Source organism: Ranitomeya imitator, chromosome 6 (genome assembly GCF_032444005.1).
Source record: "Ranitomeya imitator isolate aRanImi1 chromosome 6, aRanImi1.pri, whole genome shotgun sequence".
NCBI lineage: Eukaryota > Metazoa > Chordata > Amphibia > Anura > Dendrobatidae > Ranitomeya > Ranitomeya imitator.
In genome coordinates, this window is record NC_091287.1 from 436300927 (window position 1) to 436316006 (window position 15080).

The window sequence follows — 15080 nt, forward strand, 5'->3', positions numbered from 1 at the left end:
ATGTTCTTAATAAAAATCTATTTGAGTTAAAAATAAATAAATAAATCTACCACATTTTTGTCATTTGTTAATAAACCCTAAATTGGCATACTAAAATAAGAAAGAGCTTGGGGTTTAGGGTATTGTCAGACATGGTGTATTTGCTGCAGATTTGCCATGCACCATTTATATGTGGGAAATCTGCAACTATACAGTACCAGCAAAGTGGATGAGATCTCCAACAAATGTCATCTTGTTGCTGAAAATTTCAATGTGGAAAGTGACTGGTGTGAAGATGGAAAAGCAAAAAATAAATTCAGCTAAAGTCCTCAGTGATATCCAGCTTCAGGCTGTTCTTTCTAGATGGAGGTCAGGATCTTTATTCAGAGTTTTGCACAGTACACATAGGCTCCAGTTCATCAAGACCATTCATTTTTATCGCCGGTCTTGATGGTGAAGTCAGACGCTCAAGCTTCAAGTAGATTGATGTCTCTTCTTGAATCTCGAGTGTCTGGCTTGTGCTGTGTGTAACTCTAGAAATCTTTAGTCAGGGACAGGAGGGAGATTTTCTTGCATATGGTACCACAGCTTGTCATCAGTTAGATGAGCCATGGCGTCACGTCTCCCTCTACCCTCATGGCAGAGCTGGGAGAAACTGGCATAAAAAATATTAAGTTCCAAAATTCAACAACTTCTCAACACTTTTATTCAACAGGTGGCCATCACTTGGTATTAGTGATGAGCGAATATACTCGCTACTCGAGATTTCCTGAGCACGCTCAGGTGTCCTCAGAGTATTTTTTTAGTGCTCGGAGATTTAGTTTTCATCGCAGCTGAATGATTTACATCTGTTAGCCAGCTTGATTACATGTGGGGATTCCTTAGCAACCAGGCAACCCCCACATGTACTTGTGCTGGCTAGCAGCTGTAAATCATGCAGCTCTGTCATCAATAACTAAAAAATACTCTGAGAACACCCGAGCATGCTCGAGAAATCTCAAGCAACATGTATACTCGCTCATCACTAGTAAGGTGTTATCCGAGCATGCTCGTGTGATCACCTAGTTGCTTCGGCACGCTTGAAAAATATGTTCCAAGTCCTCGTGGCTGTTAGACAATCCCTGCATGTGTAGCGGATGTCTAACAGCGGCAGGGACTTTGAACATCTTATTCTTGCAGGCTGAAGACACCTGTTAGCACACGAGCATGTTCAGATAACACCTTATCCCAGCACGTTGGCTCATCAGTACTTGGTATGAAATGGAGCAGCAGACCCTACTCATAATAAATAAGTTGGACAAATATCTAGTATTGCTCTAGTCAATGTAGAGACGCAACTAAATGGCAATTACGGTACTACATGTTCTACTGATAACATGCTCGTGTGGATTGGCACAACAATTACATGTCACATATCAGTGTATACAGGGTTACAGTAGGAAAGAGCATTATACTGTGAAAACATTAACCCCCAAGGCTGTGGTACCCTGCAGCTTCTTGGCCTCTATTTTGTCATCACACACACTGAATGCATTTTCTTCTCTCCTGCAGAATGGCTTCCAGCGTGATGAAGAGCTTGATGGATCACTCTGTTCCGGAGGTGTAATAGTATCTTCCGCCTTTCATCCAAGCCTTGAGACCTTGGCAGAGCTAGGACTGGCTTTACAATAAGCAGACAGCAGGGTATCCTCTGTGACAGCAAGGTCTCTACTTCTGCATGTTACCCTTTTTTGCATTGTATAAAATGGCCAATCCTTTTGCTGTCTGTTCTATCCAATATCTGCTAATTCACCTTTTTAACAGGTAGAAATCTGTGCAACTTCCATTTAATCCAGAACATGTTTACAGCCTGTCGTATGTAGTCCTGTAACAGCTGAATGAGAGGTATACAGTATATTTTGATTACTATTTAGTTTCGCAATGAGTTATTCTTGCCCGTAGATTCTCGCTGTCCGCCATTATAACTTCGCCATGTGTTTAATGAAAGTGGAAATGCACTATATTCATGGAGGGCTGGAGTAGGTTTCTGGTAAAATGCTGTAATTTTTTTATCAAGAGCTATTTTCCTATGTATGGATCATGTTATATTTGCATGGCAGTTTTTGGTATAGATAATGCTATTTATGTTGCAAAATGATTAAAATAACTGTTGCACAATGTAAACTTATTTTTTAAAGAAATTGTAACCTTTACCTTTAAGGGTATTTTCACCAACTGTTAATCAGAAGCCAGCTTTTGCCTACTTATTAGGAGGTCTTTTAACAAGTCTCCACTTTTTTCTATTTGTCTAAGTTTAGAATTCATAGCGAATAAACTTCCTAATATATCTTTATCAGAAGAATTAAAGCCCTGATTGCTTTACTCAATATTGCCATACATTGTAAAGGGCCCTCAAAAGCTTCACTAGAACAATGAGTCATTTTCTATGTTAAAACATGCTTTTAAAAAAAGTTGGTCATTATCCATAGTAAAAGAAAAAAAAAAAAAAGGTTTAAGTATATTCATAGGCAGGATTACCAAGATTGACATCTGTAACACTCCACAATAAGTCATGATCACAGATCAGTGTGTCTAATAGACGCTGAAGTCAATGAACCTCTTTCTATTGTGTTTTCTGGCTACTGCAGAGAACAGCTGCCCCCGTAATCATGTACAGAAAAATACAAAAAAAACCTTACCTTCTAATTTGCCAGTAGGATCGACCCTCTTAAAGGGACTCTGTCACCTGAATTTGGCGGGACTGGTTTTGGGTCATATGGGCGGAGTTTTCAGGTGTTTGATTCACCCTTTCCTTACCCGCTGGCTGCAATATTGGATTGAAGTTCATTCCTGTCCTCCATAGTACACGCCTGTGCAAAGCAATCTTGTCTTGTGCAGGCGTGTACTATGGAGGATAGAGAATGAACTTCAATCTAATATTGCAGCCAGCGGGTAAGGAAAGGGTGAATCAAACACCTGAAAACTCCGCCCATATGACCCAAAACCAGTCCCGCCAAATTCAGGTGACAGGTTCCCTTTAAGCCTTCTGTATGGCATATAGATCATAGGAAGCTTTATAAAGGATACCTTGATGGGTGCAATCTGATGTCTTACTCCAGAAAATAATCTGTAACAAGACCTCAGATAATCATTTTTATGTTCTGTTCAGGACTATGGGGCAGACACTGATCACTGAGAATCTGCCTGCAGAGACTGTTGTAAATACGGGGAGTTACCAGGTGTGAGACAAGCAACACAAACCAGGAAAATGACTTGTTTTCTTGCAGCTCTCTGAGCTCTGCTGTGTTGTAACCCTGTCTGCCTGTGAGACAGAAGCTGCAGATGTCAGGTATAATTGCGCAACACTGGGAACTTCCCCTTTAATTTACAATAATCTCTGCAGTAAGGCCGGTTTCACATTAGCGTTTGTGCGCAGCGTAGGCTTGCGTACTTTCCTTAATATCCGCATGCGTCTTGCAATATTTAACATTGTGTATGCAGGGACATGCGTTGTATCCGGATGTGTGCCCATGTGTCATTTTGGAGGCAAAGGGACGCATACAATGCATGTCCCTGTGTACACAATGTTAAATATTGGTACGCAATACGCCTGTGGATCTTAAAGGGAACCTGTCACCTGAATTTGGCGGGACCAGTTTTGGGTCATATGGGCGGAGTTTTCAGGTGTTTGATTCACCCTTTCCTTACCCGCTGGCTGCATGCTGGCTGCAATATTGGATTGAAGTTCATTCTCTGTCCTCCGTAGTACACACCTGCGAAAGGTAATCTTGCTTTGCGCAGGCGTGTACTACGGAGGACAGAGAATGAACTTCAATCCAATATTTCGTCCAGCATGCAGCCAGCGGGTAAGGAAAGGGTGAATCAAACACCCGAAAACTCCGCCCATATGACCCAAAACTGGTCCCGCCAGATTCAGGTGACAGGTTCCCTTTAAGGAAAGTACGCTGCGCACAAACGCTAATGTGAAACCGGCCTAAGTCTTGTGCAGAGCGGTGTCTGCCCCATAGTCCTGGAACAGCTCTTATTTGAGAAATCATGTTTTTCCTTATGTAAGACACTGGATCGCAAATACAAAGTATCATTGTATTCTGCTTTCTATGACGTACATGCCATATAGACTTCTTAGGAGGGATGATTGACTGATTCACTTTATAAAGCAGAAAAGCCGTTCGGTCCATAAAAAAAAAAACTGTACATTCTCTTTAATGAGAACATGGGAGCATTCTGCATAATGGTTGCATGATGGAATGAATCTATATAAAGGTAAGTGTGTAAAACAAGATGGGCAGAAAATGCTAAACATAGAATAGCACACACCATATAATAAATTTGGCTCATCAGGCTAAACCTATTGGATCTTTTGTCTTTTCAATCAAAAGTATGGCACGCCATAAACTAATCTGGCACGTTTAGCTCCCTCTAGTGCCATCTACTGTATTGGCAGTCAGCACCATGTTGTCACTAAAAAAAAGGCACCAGTACAGAACATCACTACTTCTAGATTGAAAAAGAACTGGTCTTTGAGGGACCTTCACTTTAACTTCCCATTACAAAAGCATTGCATCCATGCTGCTGCTTTTTTTTTTTTCTTTTAGCGCTGTGGCAAGGTTACAGTTGTACCCTATACTTTAGCAACATTTAAATGAGGTTGTCACATGAACAAAATACAGTACACCAAGAACTATTGAGAAGTTCCACAATTGGATTCTTGTGCTGAAATACTTCTATAGATGTGCCCCACTATGTACTGTGTAATGGCTGTGTCAGAGCATGCAGAGCTCCTCCAGTTCATAGTTACCACAGCTCCTGGCCAGAGGAGGAAGTAAGGCTACTTTCACACTAGTGTCGGAATCTCCCCGTCGCAATGCGTCAGGCAGAGATTCCGACGCTAGCGTTTAACGCACTGCACAACGGAGGCATTTCTCCGGCGCATCCGCTGCCCCATTGTGAGGTGGGGGCGGAGTTCCGGCCACGCATGCGCGGTTGGAAAAAGCGGTCTGTCAGGAGCAAAAAAACATTACATGTAGCGTTTTTTGCTCCCGACGGTCCACCAAAGCACGACGTATCCGTCGCACGATGGATGCGACGTGTGGCAATCCGTCGTCAATACAATTCTATGGGGGAAAAAAAAACGCATCCTGCAAGCACTTTTGCAGGATGCGTTTTTTCTGCAAAACGATGCATTGTGACGGATTGCAGTTAATGCTAGTGTGAAAGTAGCCTAAGTGCTAAGTATTAAAATGAAACAAAAAAAATAGCAGCATCTGTGAACCCTTGCTGATACAACACATACTCCTGTGATAACGGGCAGGAAAGCAGATTTATCAGGAGTTCAGAGTGCTGGAGACTTTGCAGAAACAGTGTCAGTGCCATAGGAGCCCCAGCAGCTGCTGAGCTTACAGGTCACTGCCCTGTATTGTGAGGAGCTCACAGAGCCATGTACTGGAGCAGCAGTGCATGGGGAGACAGTCATTACCCTGTGCAAAGCAGGGGCACAGTCATCACATTGTCTGCACAGGAATATTTTGTTGTGGTTTATAACCATATCCAGTTGTGGAACTTATCCCAACATATGTTAACTAAAATATACATTGTTGTGGGACAACCCCATTAAAGCACTTTGTGTGGAGTCCATGATGGGGTCCAGTCTTAGTGATGCCCTAAATCTAGGCCTTCAGCCTGTGCGGAGATATGGCTCCCTCCCTGTACTTCCATTTGTACATCTTGCTGTAATCTGGGAACAGTTGGTGTTCTGAGCAATACTGCACAACTAACTTTACTTCAGACCATAACCATTCATGTGTACAAGTTGAGTAGTTATGTTGCCTATTAACGTTCCACTGTTGCCCCCATTAATAGATTGTTGACCCTTACAAGCCTTATGAAGCCATTTGTTGCACAGTGAACTTGTCCCCTTACTGTGGAATGTACCGCTGCTAAAATCATGTGCTCACGAGTCACCGCAGACTCTACTTCTGTACCGCGCTTCTCCATTTAACGTACTGTGATTTAGCAATATGTATGACTAACAATGCAATGAACTTAACCCTTTCTTAACATTTCAGGTCTGTATATTTTGAATACAAGAAACAATAAAAAAAAAACTGAACACTTATTGGAAAAATTATTTATTGTAATATGATGTAGGATAGAGATTGTGCTCTATAAGAGCTGGAATATTTCACATTGCATCTTACAAGAAGAAAATTCGAGACCTATCTGGGTAATGTTTGCTAAGTAACCCAAACATCAGCCATGAGACAAAACCTGCTGCCAGCTCCTTACGTATAAAAGGAAAGTGGATTTCTGGATCATTTTCGTCAGATGTTTCCCATGAAAAATTCATGCATCCACAGAAAATACTTTTGTTAAAATCAGTGGGGGATGTTAGCTAAAGAAGATTGTCTTTAAGTGACAGTTTCATAAGAATTTCAGTGGTTTAACACAATTGAACCTGTCACCCCCAAAATCGATGGTGAGGTAAGCTCACAGTCATCAGGGACTTATCTACAGCATTCTGTAATGCTGTAGATAAGCCCCCGATATAACCTGAAAGAGAATAAGAGGTTAGATTATACTCACCCAGGGGCGGTCCTGCTCCGATGGGTGTCTCAGGTCCGCTCCAGCGCCTCCCATCTTCATTCCATGACGTCCTCTTCTGGTCTTCACACGCGGCTCCGGCGCAGGTGTACTTTGTCTGCCCTGTTGAGGGCAGAGCAAAGTACTGCAGTGCGCAGGCGCCAGAGAGGCCGGGTGCCTGCGCACTGCAGTACCTCAACAGGGCAGACAAAGTACGCCTGCGCCCCATTTGACCGGACCGCAGCGGGACCACCCCTGGGTGAGTATAATCTAACCTCTTCTCCTCTTTCAGGTTACATCGGGGGCTTATCTACAGCATTACAGAATGCTGTAGATAAGCCCCTGATGACGGTGAGCTTACCTCACCATTGATTTTGGGGGTGACAGGTTCCCTTTAAAGAGAATCTGTCAGGTGTTTTTTTGCTATCCAATCAGAACACCAAGATGAAGAGAATCTGAGTCCAGCAATTGTATCACTTACTGGGCTCCTTTTTGATATTCCAATACAGTGTTTTATCAGCAAGAAACTATCACTACAGGACAACTGGTCTACCACCTTGTCCAGAACTGATTAGCAGCTTTCAGTCAATATACACAAAGCTGTCAGTGGTGTGGTCAGGTTATACACAGCTCAGCAGTCAGAGCTCTGCAACAGTGTCTCAACTGCTGTACCCAGTAAAGTTATGCATAGGTACATAACTAGAATCCACATCTCTCAGATTATATAGTAAAAACCTGCTAACAGATTCCCTTTGAAGAGGACCTGGGGGCTTTCAGGACATATCTATTTTAGACAAGGTTGGGTAAAGTGTTCTTTGAACTATGCATTTTATTTTTCTAATATTCCTCCTAAAAATGTTTTACACAAGCAAAAAATGTTGCTGCTGTAATACAGCATAAGGTAAGTGAACATGGTTGCATTATGAGCTGCAAATCACAATATATCAAAAGAACTGATTTTTTTTGGGACTTGTTGCAATGTGTCCATTTTCGCTAACAGTGTAGTTTTGCTACCCAAGGCGTTTTGCAGACAAAGCCCAACGTAACATTGAATTGTTGGCAGTAGGCTTTGGCCAACAGTAAGTATCCATTAATTGGACAGTGTCAAGGTTTTTATGCATGAACCCAGACGATGTGGAGAACGGCGACATGGAATAATCTGTTTATTCATCCATCTCCAGGAGGAATAGGACAGAGTTCTAATCATAAAACAAACGCTCAAGTTGTGAATGCAACAAACATGGCAAAGCTTATAGATCCTGGTTATAAGGCCAGTGGCTAAAATTATTAGTGCTTAAGGCTGTGTGCACACGTTGCAGATTTTGCTGCAGATCCGCAGCGGATTGGCACCTGCTCCACAATAGGAATCCACAGGTGTAAAACCGCAGGTGGAGTCCGCACAAAATCCGCCAAAAAAAATTGCGGGAAATCCGCAGTGCAGTTTACCTGTGGATTTACCAAAATCAGTCCGGAAAAAATCTGCAGAGTAATCCGCAGCGTGTGCACATACCCGAAAAACATCTGTCCTGGCATTGGCCTTCTTATAACATGGATCTACAAGTTCTGACATGTTTGTTGTTATCCAAATCTTTGATGGCCAGATATCACTGACCACAAAAGGTAAAGCTACTGTGCACATGAGTGCTACTGCCATGGAGCCAATTGGTCACGTTCCAGGTATCATGCACAAGACTTGGCTATAGGCCGATTGACAGCAGCAGCGCCTCATCTCACAATGCAGGAGTTAGAGACACTTACACACATCTAATTGTTGCTCTATGGGGCCATTTATTGACTGGTTTACTATTTGGTCATCTTACAACGGTCTCTTCACTTTTTTTCTAGTATGGGATAGGACCTGGAATGTCCAGCAGGTCAGGGATCGTCTTGCACCAATCACACAAAACAGTTACAGGAACAAAGACTTTATGGAGTCTGAACACTGCTGTGTACACTAGTATAGGAGCAGTGCTGTGGGGGTTGGGGATATGCTTTATGTGATCTGCACTGGTGACAGATTGTCTATAGTATTTGTTGTTGTCTAAACCAGGGGTCCCCAACTCCAGTCCTCAAGGCCCACCAACAGGTCATGTTTTCAGGATTTCCTTTGCATTGCACAGGTGATGCAATTATTACCTGGGCAAGACTAAGGAAATCCTGAAAACATGACATGTTGGTGGGCCTTGACTGGAGTTGGGGACCCCTGGTCTAAACTATATGTACATAGTGGACCTAAAGTTGAAGGGTGTCTTTCAAACTGACATCCTCCATAGGTATGTGGTCTGTACACAAGGATACATGTACCATACATTGCAGCAAAGCACACAGTAAACATACAGCATTGTAGAAGGACCTGCCCTCCAAGTGAAGCAAACAAAAGCAGCTAGTAAAGTTACATGAAGTGTACTAAAATCTGTTCACCACTACTTTATCACTGATGACCTAGTCTTAAGATAGGTCATCATGGTCTGATCCATCAACTTTGGACTCCCAGCACCCCCGACAATCAGCTGCTCCTATTTGTCGGCAACCGCCTGCCGAAACTCCTTGGCTGCTGAGTCTTCTGGTAGTGGCTACGTCTGGGTACTGCACATCCGCTGCCTATTCAAATAAATAGGAGGCAATGTGAAGCACCTAGCTGCACCCACTACAGGGCAACAGTGCAGATCTGCACTCAAGTAGTTCCAGCCAACACCACCACGAAGAGCTGATCGGCAGGGCTGCTGGGTGTCAGACCTTGAACGATCAGAGATTGGTTACTTAGTCTAAAGGTACCTTCACACAACGATTTCGTTAACGTCACGCTTTTTGTGACGTAGCAACGATCTCGTTATGTATGACAGTGACCAACGATGAGGCCCCTGCTGGGAGATCGTTGGTCGCTGGGGAATGATCAGGACCTTTTTTTGGTCGCTGATCACCCGCTGTCATCGCTGGATCGGCATGTGTGATGCCGATCCAGCGATGTGTTCACTTGTAACCAGGGTAAATATCGGATTACTAAGCGCAGGGCCGCACTTTGTAACCTGATATTTACCCTGGTTACCATTGTAAAAGTAGAAAAAAAAACTACATACTCACATTCCGATGTCTGTCACGTCCTCCACCGTCAGCTTCCCTGCACTGACTGTCAGCGCCGGCCGTAAAGCAGAGCACAGTGGTGACATCACCACTGTGCTCTGCTTTACGGCCGGCGCTGACACAGTCAGTGCGGGAAGCTGACGGTGGAGGACGTGACAGACATCGGAATGTGAGTATGTAGTTTTTTTTTCTACTTTTACAATGGTAACCAGGGTAAATATCGGGTTACTAAGCGCGGCCCTGAACTTAGTAACCCGATGTTTACCCTGTTTACCCGGGGACTTCGGCATCGTTGAAGACAGTTTCAACGATGCCGAAGTCGTTCCCCTGATCGTTGGTCGCTGGAGAGAGCTGTCTGTGTGACAGCTCCCCAGCAACCACACAACGACTTACCAACGATCACGGCCAGGTCGTATCGCTGGTCGTGATCGTTGGTAAGTCGTTTAGTGTAACGGTACCTTAAGGATAGGTCATCAATAAACAAAAAGTAGCGGACAACCTCTTTAAAGGGCTGGAGTTCAACCTTCTGACTTATCAGGAACCCCAAATAAGTTAGAACTGAACTTGGATCGCTTTAGTAAGGTCCTGTTCTGTAGCCACATAGTGGGTCCAGGGGTTTACAGTCCAACGCTTGTGAAGAACATGCGCCCTCTGTAATCCAGGACAGGAATAGCAGAGCGTTCCCTCAAGACAGGGCACACAGATTTTGATGGGCAGGGTGATTCACAATTCAATGGATTGTATGTACAGTTTGTACAACTCGAAGACAAGAGCCACATGACACGGACCGTATGGAATAGCAGACAAGGCACATGTGTTGAAGCAGCGATGACATTGGACAATACATAAAACCTTTTTAAAAAAAAAAAAAAAATCTTCAAGTCTGGGGCCATGAACTGGAAACTAAAGCTCAGTACTGCAGCTTCCAGAGAAAAATCTGTCTGTCTGCTGCGCCTGTGATGATAGTATTGCAGGGTTCATTCATCCACATACATGTCACAGCATCTGAGGAGAAAAAAAAGGAAAATGTACAATTCTAAAACAATGAAGCATATATTTCATAGGGCTGTTAGGCGTGCACCAGCCATGATCACTGGCCTTTATGCAGCAGGCAGTTGCTTCCTATCATCTAGACATGACTGAAAATGAAAATTAGGTCACGTGATTCTGAAACAGCAACTGAAAGATCAGAAGATGTCAACAAGTGCTGGAATACACTTTATAAACGCACATTATTGATCGCCAACAGGGAGAACAAACCTTTAGAGAGGAAAAAAAAAATACACAGTAGGCACAAGTTTTCATGAAGTCACAAATTTTGCTTTAGATGTGAGAACATGGCCATATCTGACCTCTGTGGACAGACTGGAGACACTAAGGCCAAGAATAAAAAGGATAAATATATTCCTCATACCTGCATGAGCAGCCATTCTTTCCAGGACTCTACCAGCAAGGAGGTCCCAGACTAGCAATTCTCCAGCGTCATTGCCTGACAGAACAGTCTGACCATTCCAGCAGAAGCATCTATAGAGACCGGCGGTATATAAGTCAGAGGGCCAGAGAAGCATGCAAAAATGTAACTAGGATGTAAAATAGTATATGCCACAAAAAAAAAAACCTGTACATCCCAAAAATTAAGTTTTACTCCACATAATCCATACAGCATAGCAAATTAAAAACATCAAAATGTGAGAATCGATCAGTCCAAGATAACGGAAAGGATAAACCGTGTCCTCAACCCAAAATACTGGATCCAGATACAAGAGGACAAACATCAAAATAATCCCACTATTCATGGTCTATGTCCTTTATTGTACATGTAGGTCATATATTAATGTTTCAAATAGAATATAAATTATATAATAAAGAGATATCATGTACCATATGTAGTAGTATATACTGCATTTTCCGTGGGAAAAACACTGCAAAAACGCAACATGTCTCAACTCGGTGATAACTTTAATCCTTGCTGTTAAGTTACTGCAGCATGTAAGAGATTAAAGGCTTTAGACGGAGGGAGTTCCTGCTTATTACACCATGAAAAAACACATTTCATATCAAATATGTTATTTATACAGCACTGTGCAAAAGGTTTAGGTAATTGTGGAAAGAAAAGATGCAAAGTCTAATTGGCTCATCATCTAGTCTGAGATTACAAGAAGAGACAAAAGATTTGGTGCAAGCCTACATCTACAGAAGATCCATGGATAGCACCTTTATTCCAAGCAAGCGGATCACAGAAGCATGAGCAACATTGGCCTGGTCTCGTCGTATTGCCGCTTTGGAGGAAAGGCCATACCACTAGATTGTCATTAGTCGGCAATTACAAAGGGAGCTGCAAGCAGGGGATCCTGATGATTTGCCCAAGTGCATTCAGTGTGGCAGAACATTCCTCAGAGAACTAATAACCTCATTGATAGATGGCAGCTAAGGCTGTAAGGACGGAGATTTCTGCGTGTGGTGCTCACACTCAATAAAATTTTTTTTCATGATTTGCATATCATTAACGTCTATCCACCTTGTGATTTTCATCATACCTGGACTTTTCATTCTTAATGTTGCAAGTTGAGATGTGTATGTATTGCTGAAGATTCTAATCCCCTCCTTTATGTTGGGTAATTATTGTCTGCCCGCTGTAGGTGCATGTTAACAGGCATACATGAGCGACATATTACCTCTGCTTTTCTCCAGAGGACAGAGAAGAGATCAGCATTCCTGTCTGCACATCAATGATCTTTAGGCAGCCATCTTCTCCAGCAGAAAGAACATGTCTGGCATCTGCAGAAAGTTATTCATCATTAGCCGATTTGTGCCCCTGCTAGCCACGTGGCACTCTGTATCTCCTTTATTTCAGTTCTCTGGTCTGTTCCCTCTGTAAGGCTTCAGACATTCCCTCCATTCATCCTCTTCATATAGTTAGGTTCATATATATTTGGACAGAGACAACATTTTTCTAATTTTGGTTATAGACATTACCACAATGAATTTTAAACAAAACAATTCAGATGCAGTTGAAGTTCAGACTTTCAGCTTTCATTTGAGGGTATCCACATTAAAATTGGATGAAGGGTTTAGGAGATTCAGCTCCTTAACATGTGCCACCCTGTTTTTAAAAAGGGACCAAAAGTAATTGGACAGATTCAATAATTTTAAATAAAACGTTCATTTTTAGTACTTGGTTGAAAACCCTTTGTGGCAATGACTGCCTGAAGTCTTGAACTCATGGACATCACCAGACGCTGTGTTTCCTCCTTTTTGATGCTCTGCCAGGCCTTCACTGCAGTGGTTTTCATTTGCTGTTTGTTTGTGGGCCTTTCTGTCTGAAGTTTAGTCTTGAGCAATAATTTCACTTGTTAAATTGGGTTGAGATCAGGTGACTGACTTGGCCATTCAAGAATATTCCACTTCTTTGCTTTAATAAACTCCTGGGTTGCTTTGGCTTTATGTTTTGGGTCATTGTCCATCTGTAGTATGAAACGACGACCAATCAGTTTGGCTGCATTTGGCTGGATCTGAGCCCATAGTACGGCTCTGAATACCTCAGAATTCATTTGGATGCTTCCGTCCTGTATCACATCATCAATAAACACTAGTGACCCGGTGCCACTGGCAGCCATGCATGCCCAAGCCATCACACTGCCTCCGCCGTGTTTTACAGATGATGTGGTATGCTTTGGATCATGAGCTGTACCACGCCTTCACCATACTTTTCTCTTTCCATCATTCTGGTAGAGGTTGATCTTGCAGTGAACCCTCTGTATTTACTTTCATGCCGTCTTCTCTTTATGGTAGATTTGGATATTGATACGCCTACCTCCTGGAGAGTGTTGTTCACTTGGTTGGTTGTTGTGAAGGGGTTTCTCTTCACCATGGAGATTATTCTGCGATCATCCACCACTTTTGTCTTCTGAGGGCGCTCAGGTCTTTTTACATTGATGAATTCACCAGTGCTTTCTTTCTTTCTCAGGATGTACCAAACTGTAGATTTTGCCACTCCTAATATTGTAGCAATTTCTCGGATGGGTTTTTTCTGTTTTCGCAGCTTAAGGATGACTTGTTTCATCTGCATGGAGAGCTCCTTTGACCGCATGTTTACTTCACAGCAAAACCTTCCAAATGCAAGCACCACACCTCAAATCAACTCCAGGCCTTTTATCTGCTTAATTGAGAATGACATAACAAAGAGATTGCCCACACCTGTCCATGAAATAGCCTTGGAGTCAATTGTCCAATTACTTTTGGTCCCTTTAAAAACAGGGTGGCACATGTTAAGGAGCTGAAACTCCTAAACCCTTCATCCAATTTTAATGTGGATACCCTCAAATGAAAGCTGAAAGTCTGAACTTCAACTGCATCTGAATTGTTTTGTTTAAAATTCATTGTGGTAATGTCTATAACCAAAATTAGAAAAATGTTGTCTCTGTCCAAATATATATGGACCTAACTGTAGATAATGGCCAGAAGACATGCCGTCCTGCTATGCTTAGGAAGGGTTTGTGTTCACTAATATGACAGCAGCAACTTTACAAATCATAATGACTGACCCCTAGGCAAGAGGAGCATAAGAAAGTAGTGAATTAAAAAATACATTGCTACAGATGAATTGATAAAAACTTGTACTAGTTTTCTTTATCTCCTGCCATTTAACTCCCCAAACTGATTAATTTAAGAACTGATGCAGAGCGCAGAAGCAGCCCATTGATTATTACGGGTCTTTCAGAGTTCCACTACGTTCCTAGAATGGAAGAAAGTGCATTGTGCAAAACTTTTTCCCATTTTAAAAGGTGTCCATGGTGGGATAAAACACAAAGCAAATGTAGCGTGACTTCATCACACATCTAGGGGTTGCCTTACAAGGACACCCGTTTATATGCCCCATTTATGTTTGAAGACTGGAATAAAACACATGAAACTGAACATGTACCGGGACTCAAAGCAACGTCATGCACGGATCCATTGTGGCAAGGCAGCTGATGCAGCACACACGACTCTGCTACATCCCAGATGCTGACGACACCTTCTTTAGTTCCAGACGTCAGCAGTGACCCATCAGAGCTCACGTTGATGGCATTTATCTATGAACATAAATTACAACGCAGTGATCGTTACTGGAAGGCATTTTATAGAATACTACATGGCTGTTATGTGGCTATAAACTAGACACGTATAGCATCGTCACACTCCGGTTACCACAGGGAAAATGTGTGCTCCTGGAAAGTCAAACTGGGCCAGGACCAGGGAATCTTTTTTGCTCAATTCTAAAGATATTCATCAACATACAATATTCATAAATATCTCATTGTATCTTAGACCTTGTGAATTTGAGACAAGACAATCTTAAAGTTGATCTCCAGGCATAAAATACAGTTGATCTTTCCTTGTAATAGGTCATTAATATCACATCGGTGGGGACCCGACACCCAGCACCCCCACTGTTTAGT

The 15080-nt window shown here is 42.6% G+C and overlaps 2 protein-coding genes across 2 annotated transcripts in view; one reads left to right on the top strand and one right to left on the bottom strand.

Annotated features, from left to right (window-relative positions):
- The window catches only part of SDCBP (syndecan binding protein), a 51854-nt gene extending 49337 nt beyond the window's left edge, over positions 1-2517 (top strand). Inside the window, exon 9 of the mRNA XM_069731379.1 lies at positions 1531-2517. Within this exon, the coding sequence (XP_069587480.1) occupies positions 1531-1585 (55 nt within the window). The 3' untranslated portion in view covers positions 1586-2517. The remainder of the gene's footprint in view (positions 1-1530) is intronic.
- Positions 2518-10506: 7989 nt separating this feature from the next.
- Positions 10507-15080, bottom strand: part of NSMAF (neutral sphingomyelinase activation associated factor) — a 155267-nt gene continuing 150693 nt past the window's right edge. Inside the window, exons 28-31 of the mRNA XM_069731381.1 lie at positions 14564-14714; positions 12315-12417; positions 11054-11163; positions 10507-10644 (exon numbers count right to left, since the gene is read on the bottom strand). Coding sequence (XP_069587482.1) covers positions 10550-10644; positions 11054-11163; positions 12315-12417; positions 14564-14714 — 459 coding nt within the window. The 3' untranslated portion in view covers positions 10507-10549. The remainder of the gene's footprint in view (positions 10645-11053; positions 11164-12314; positions 12418-14563; positions 14715-15080) is intronic.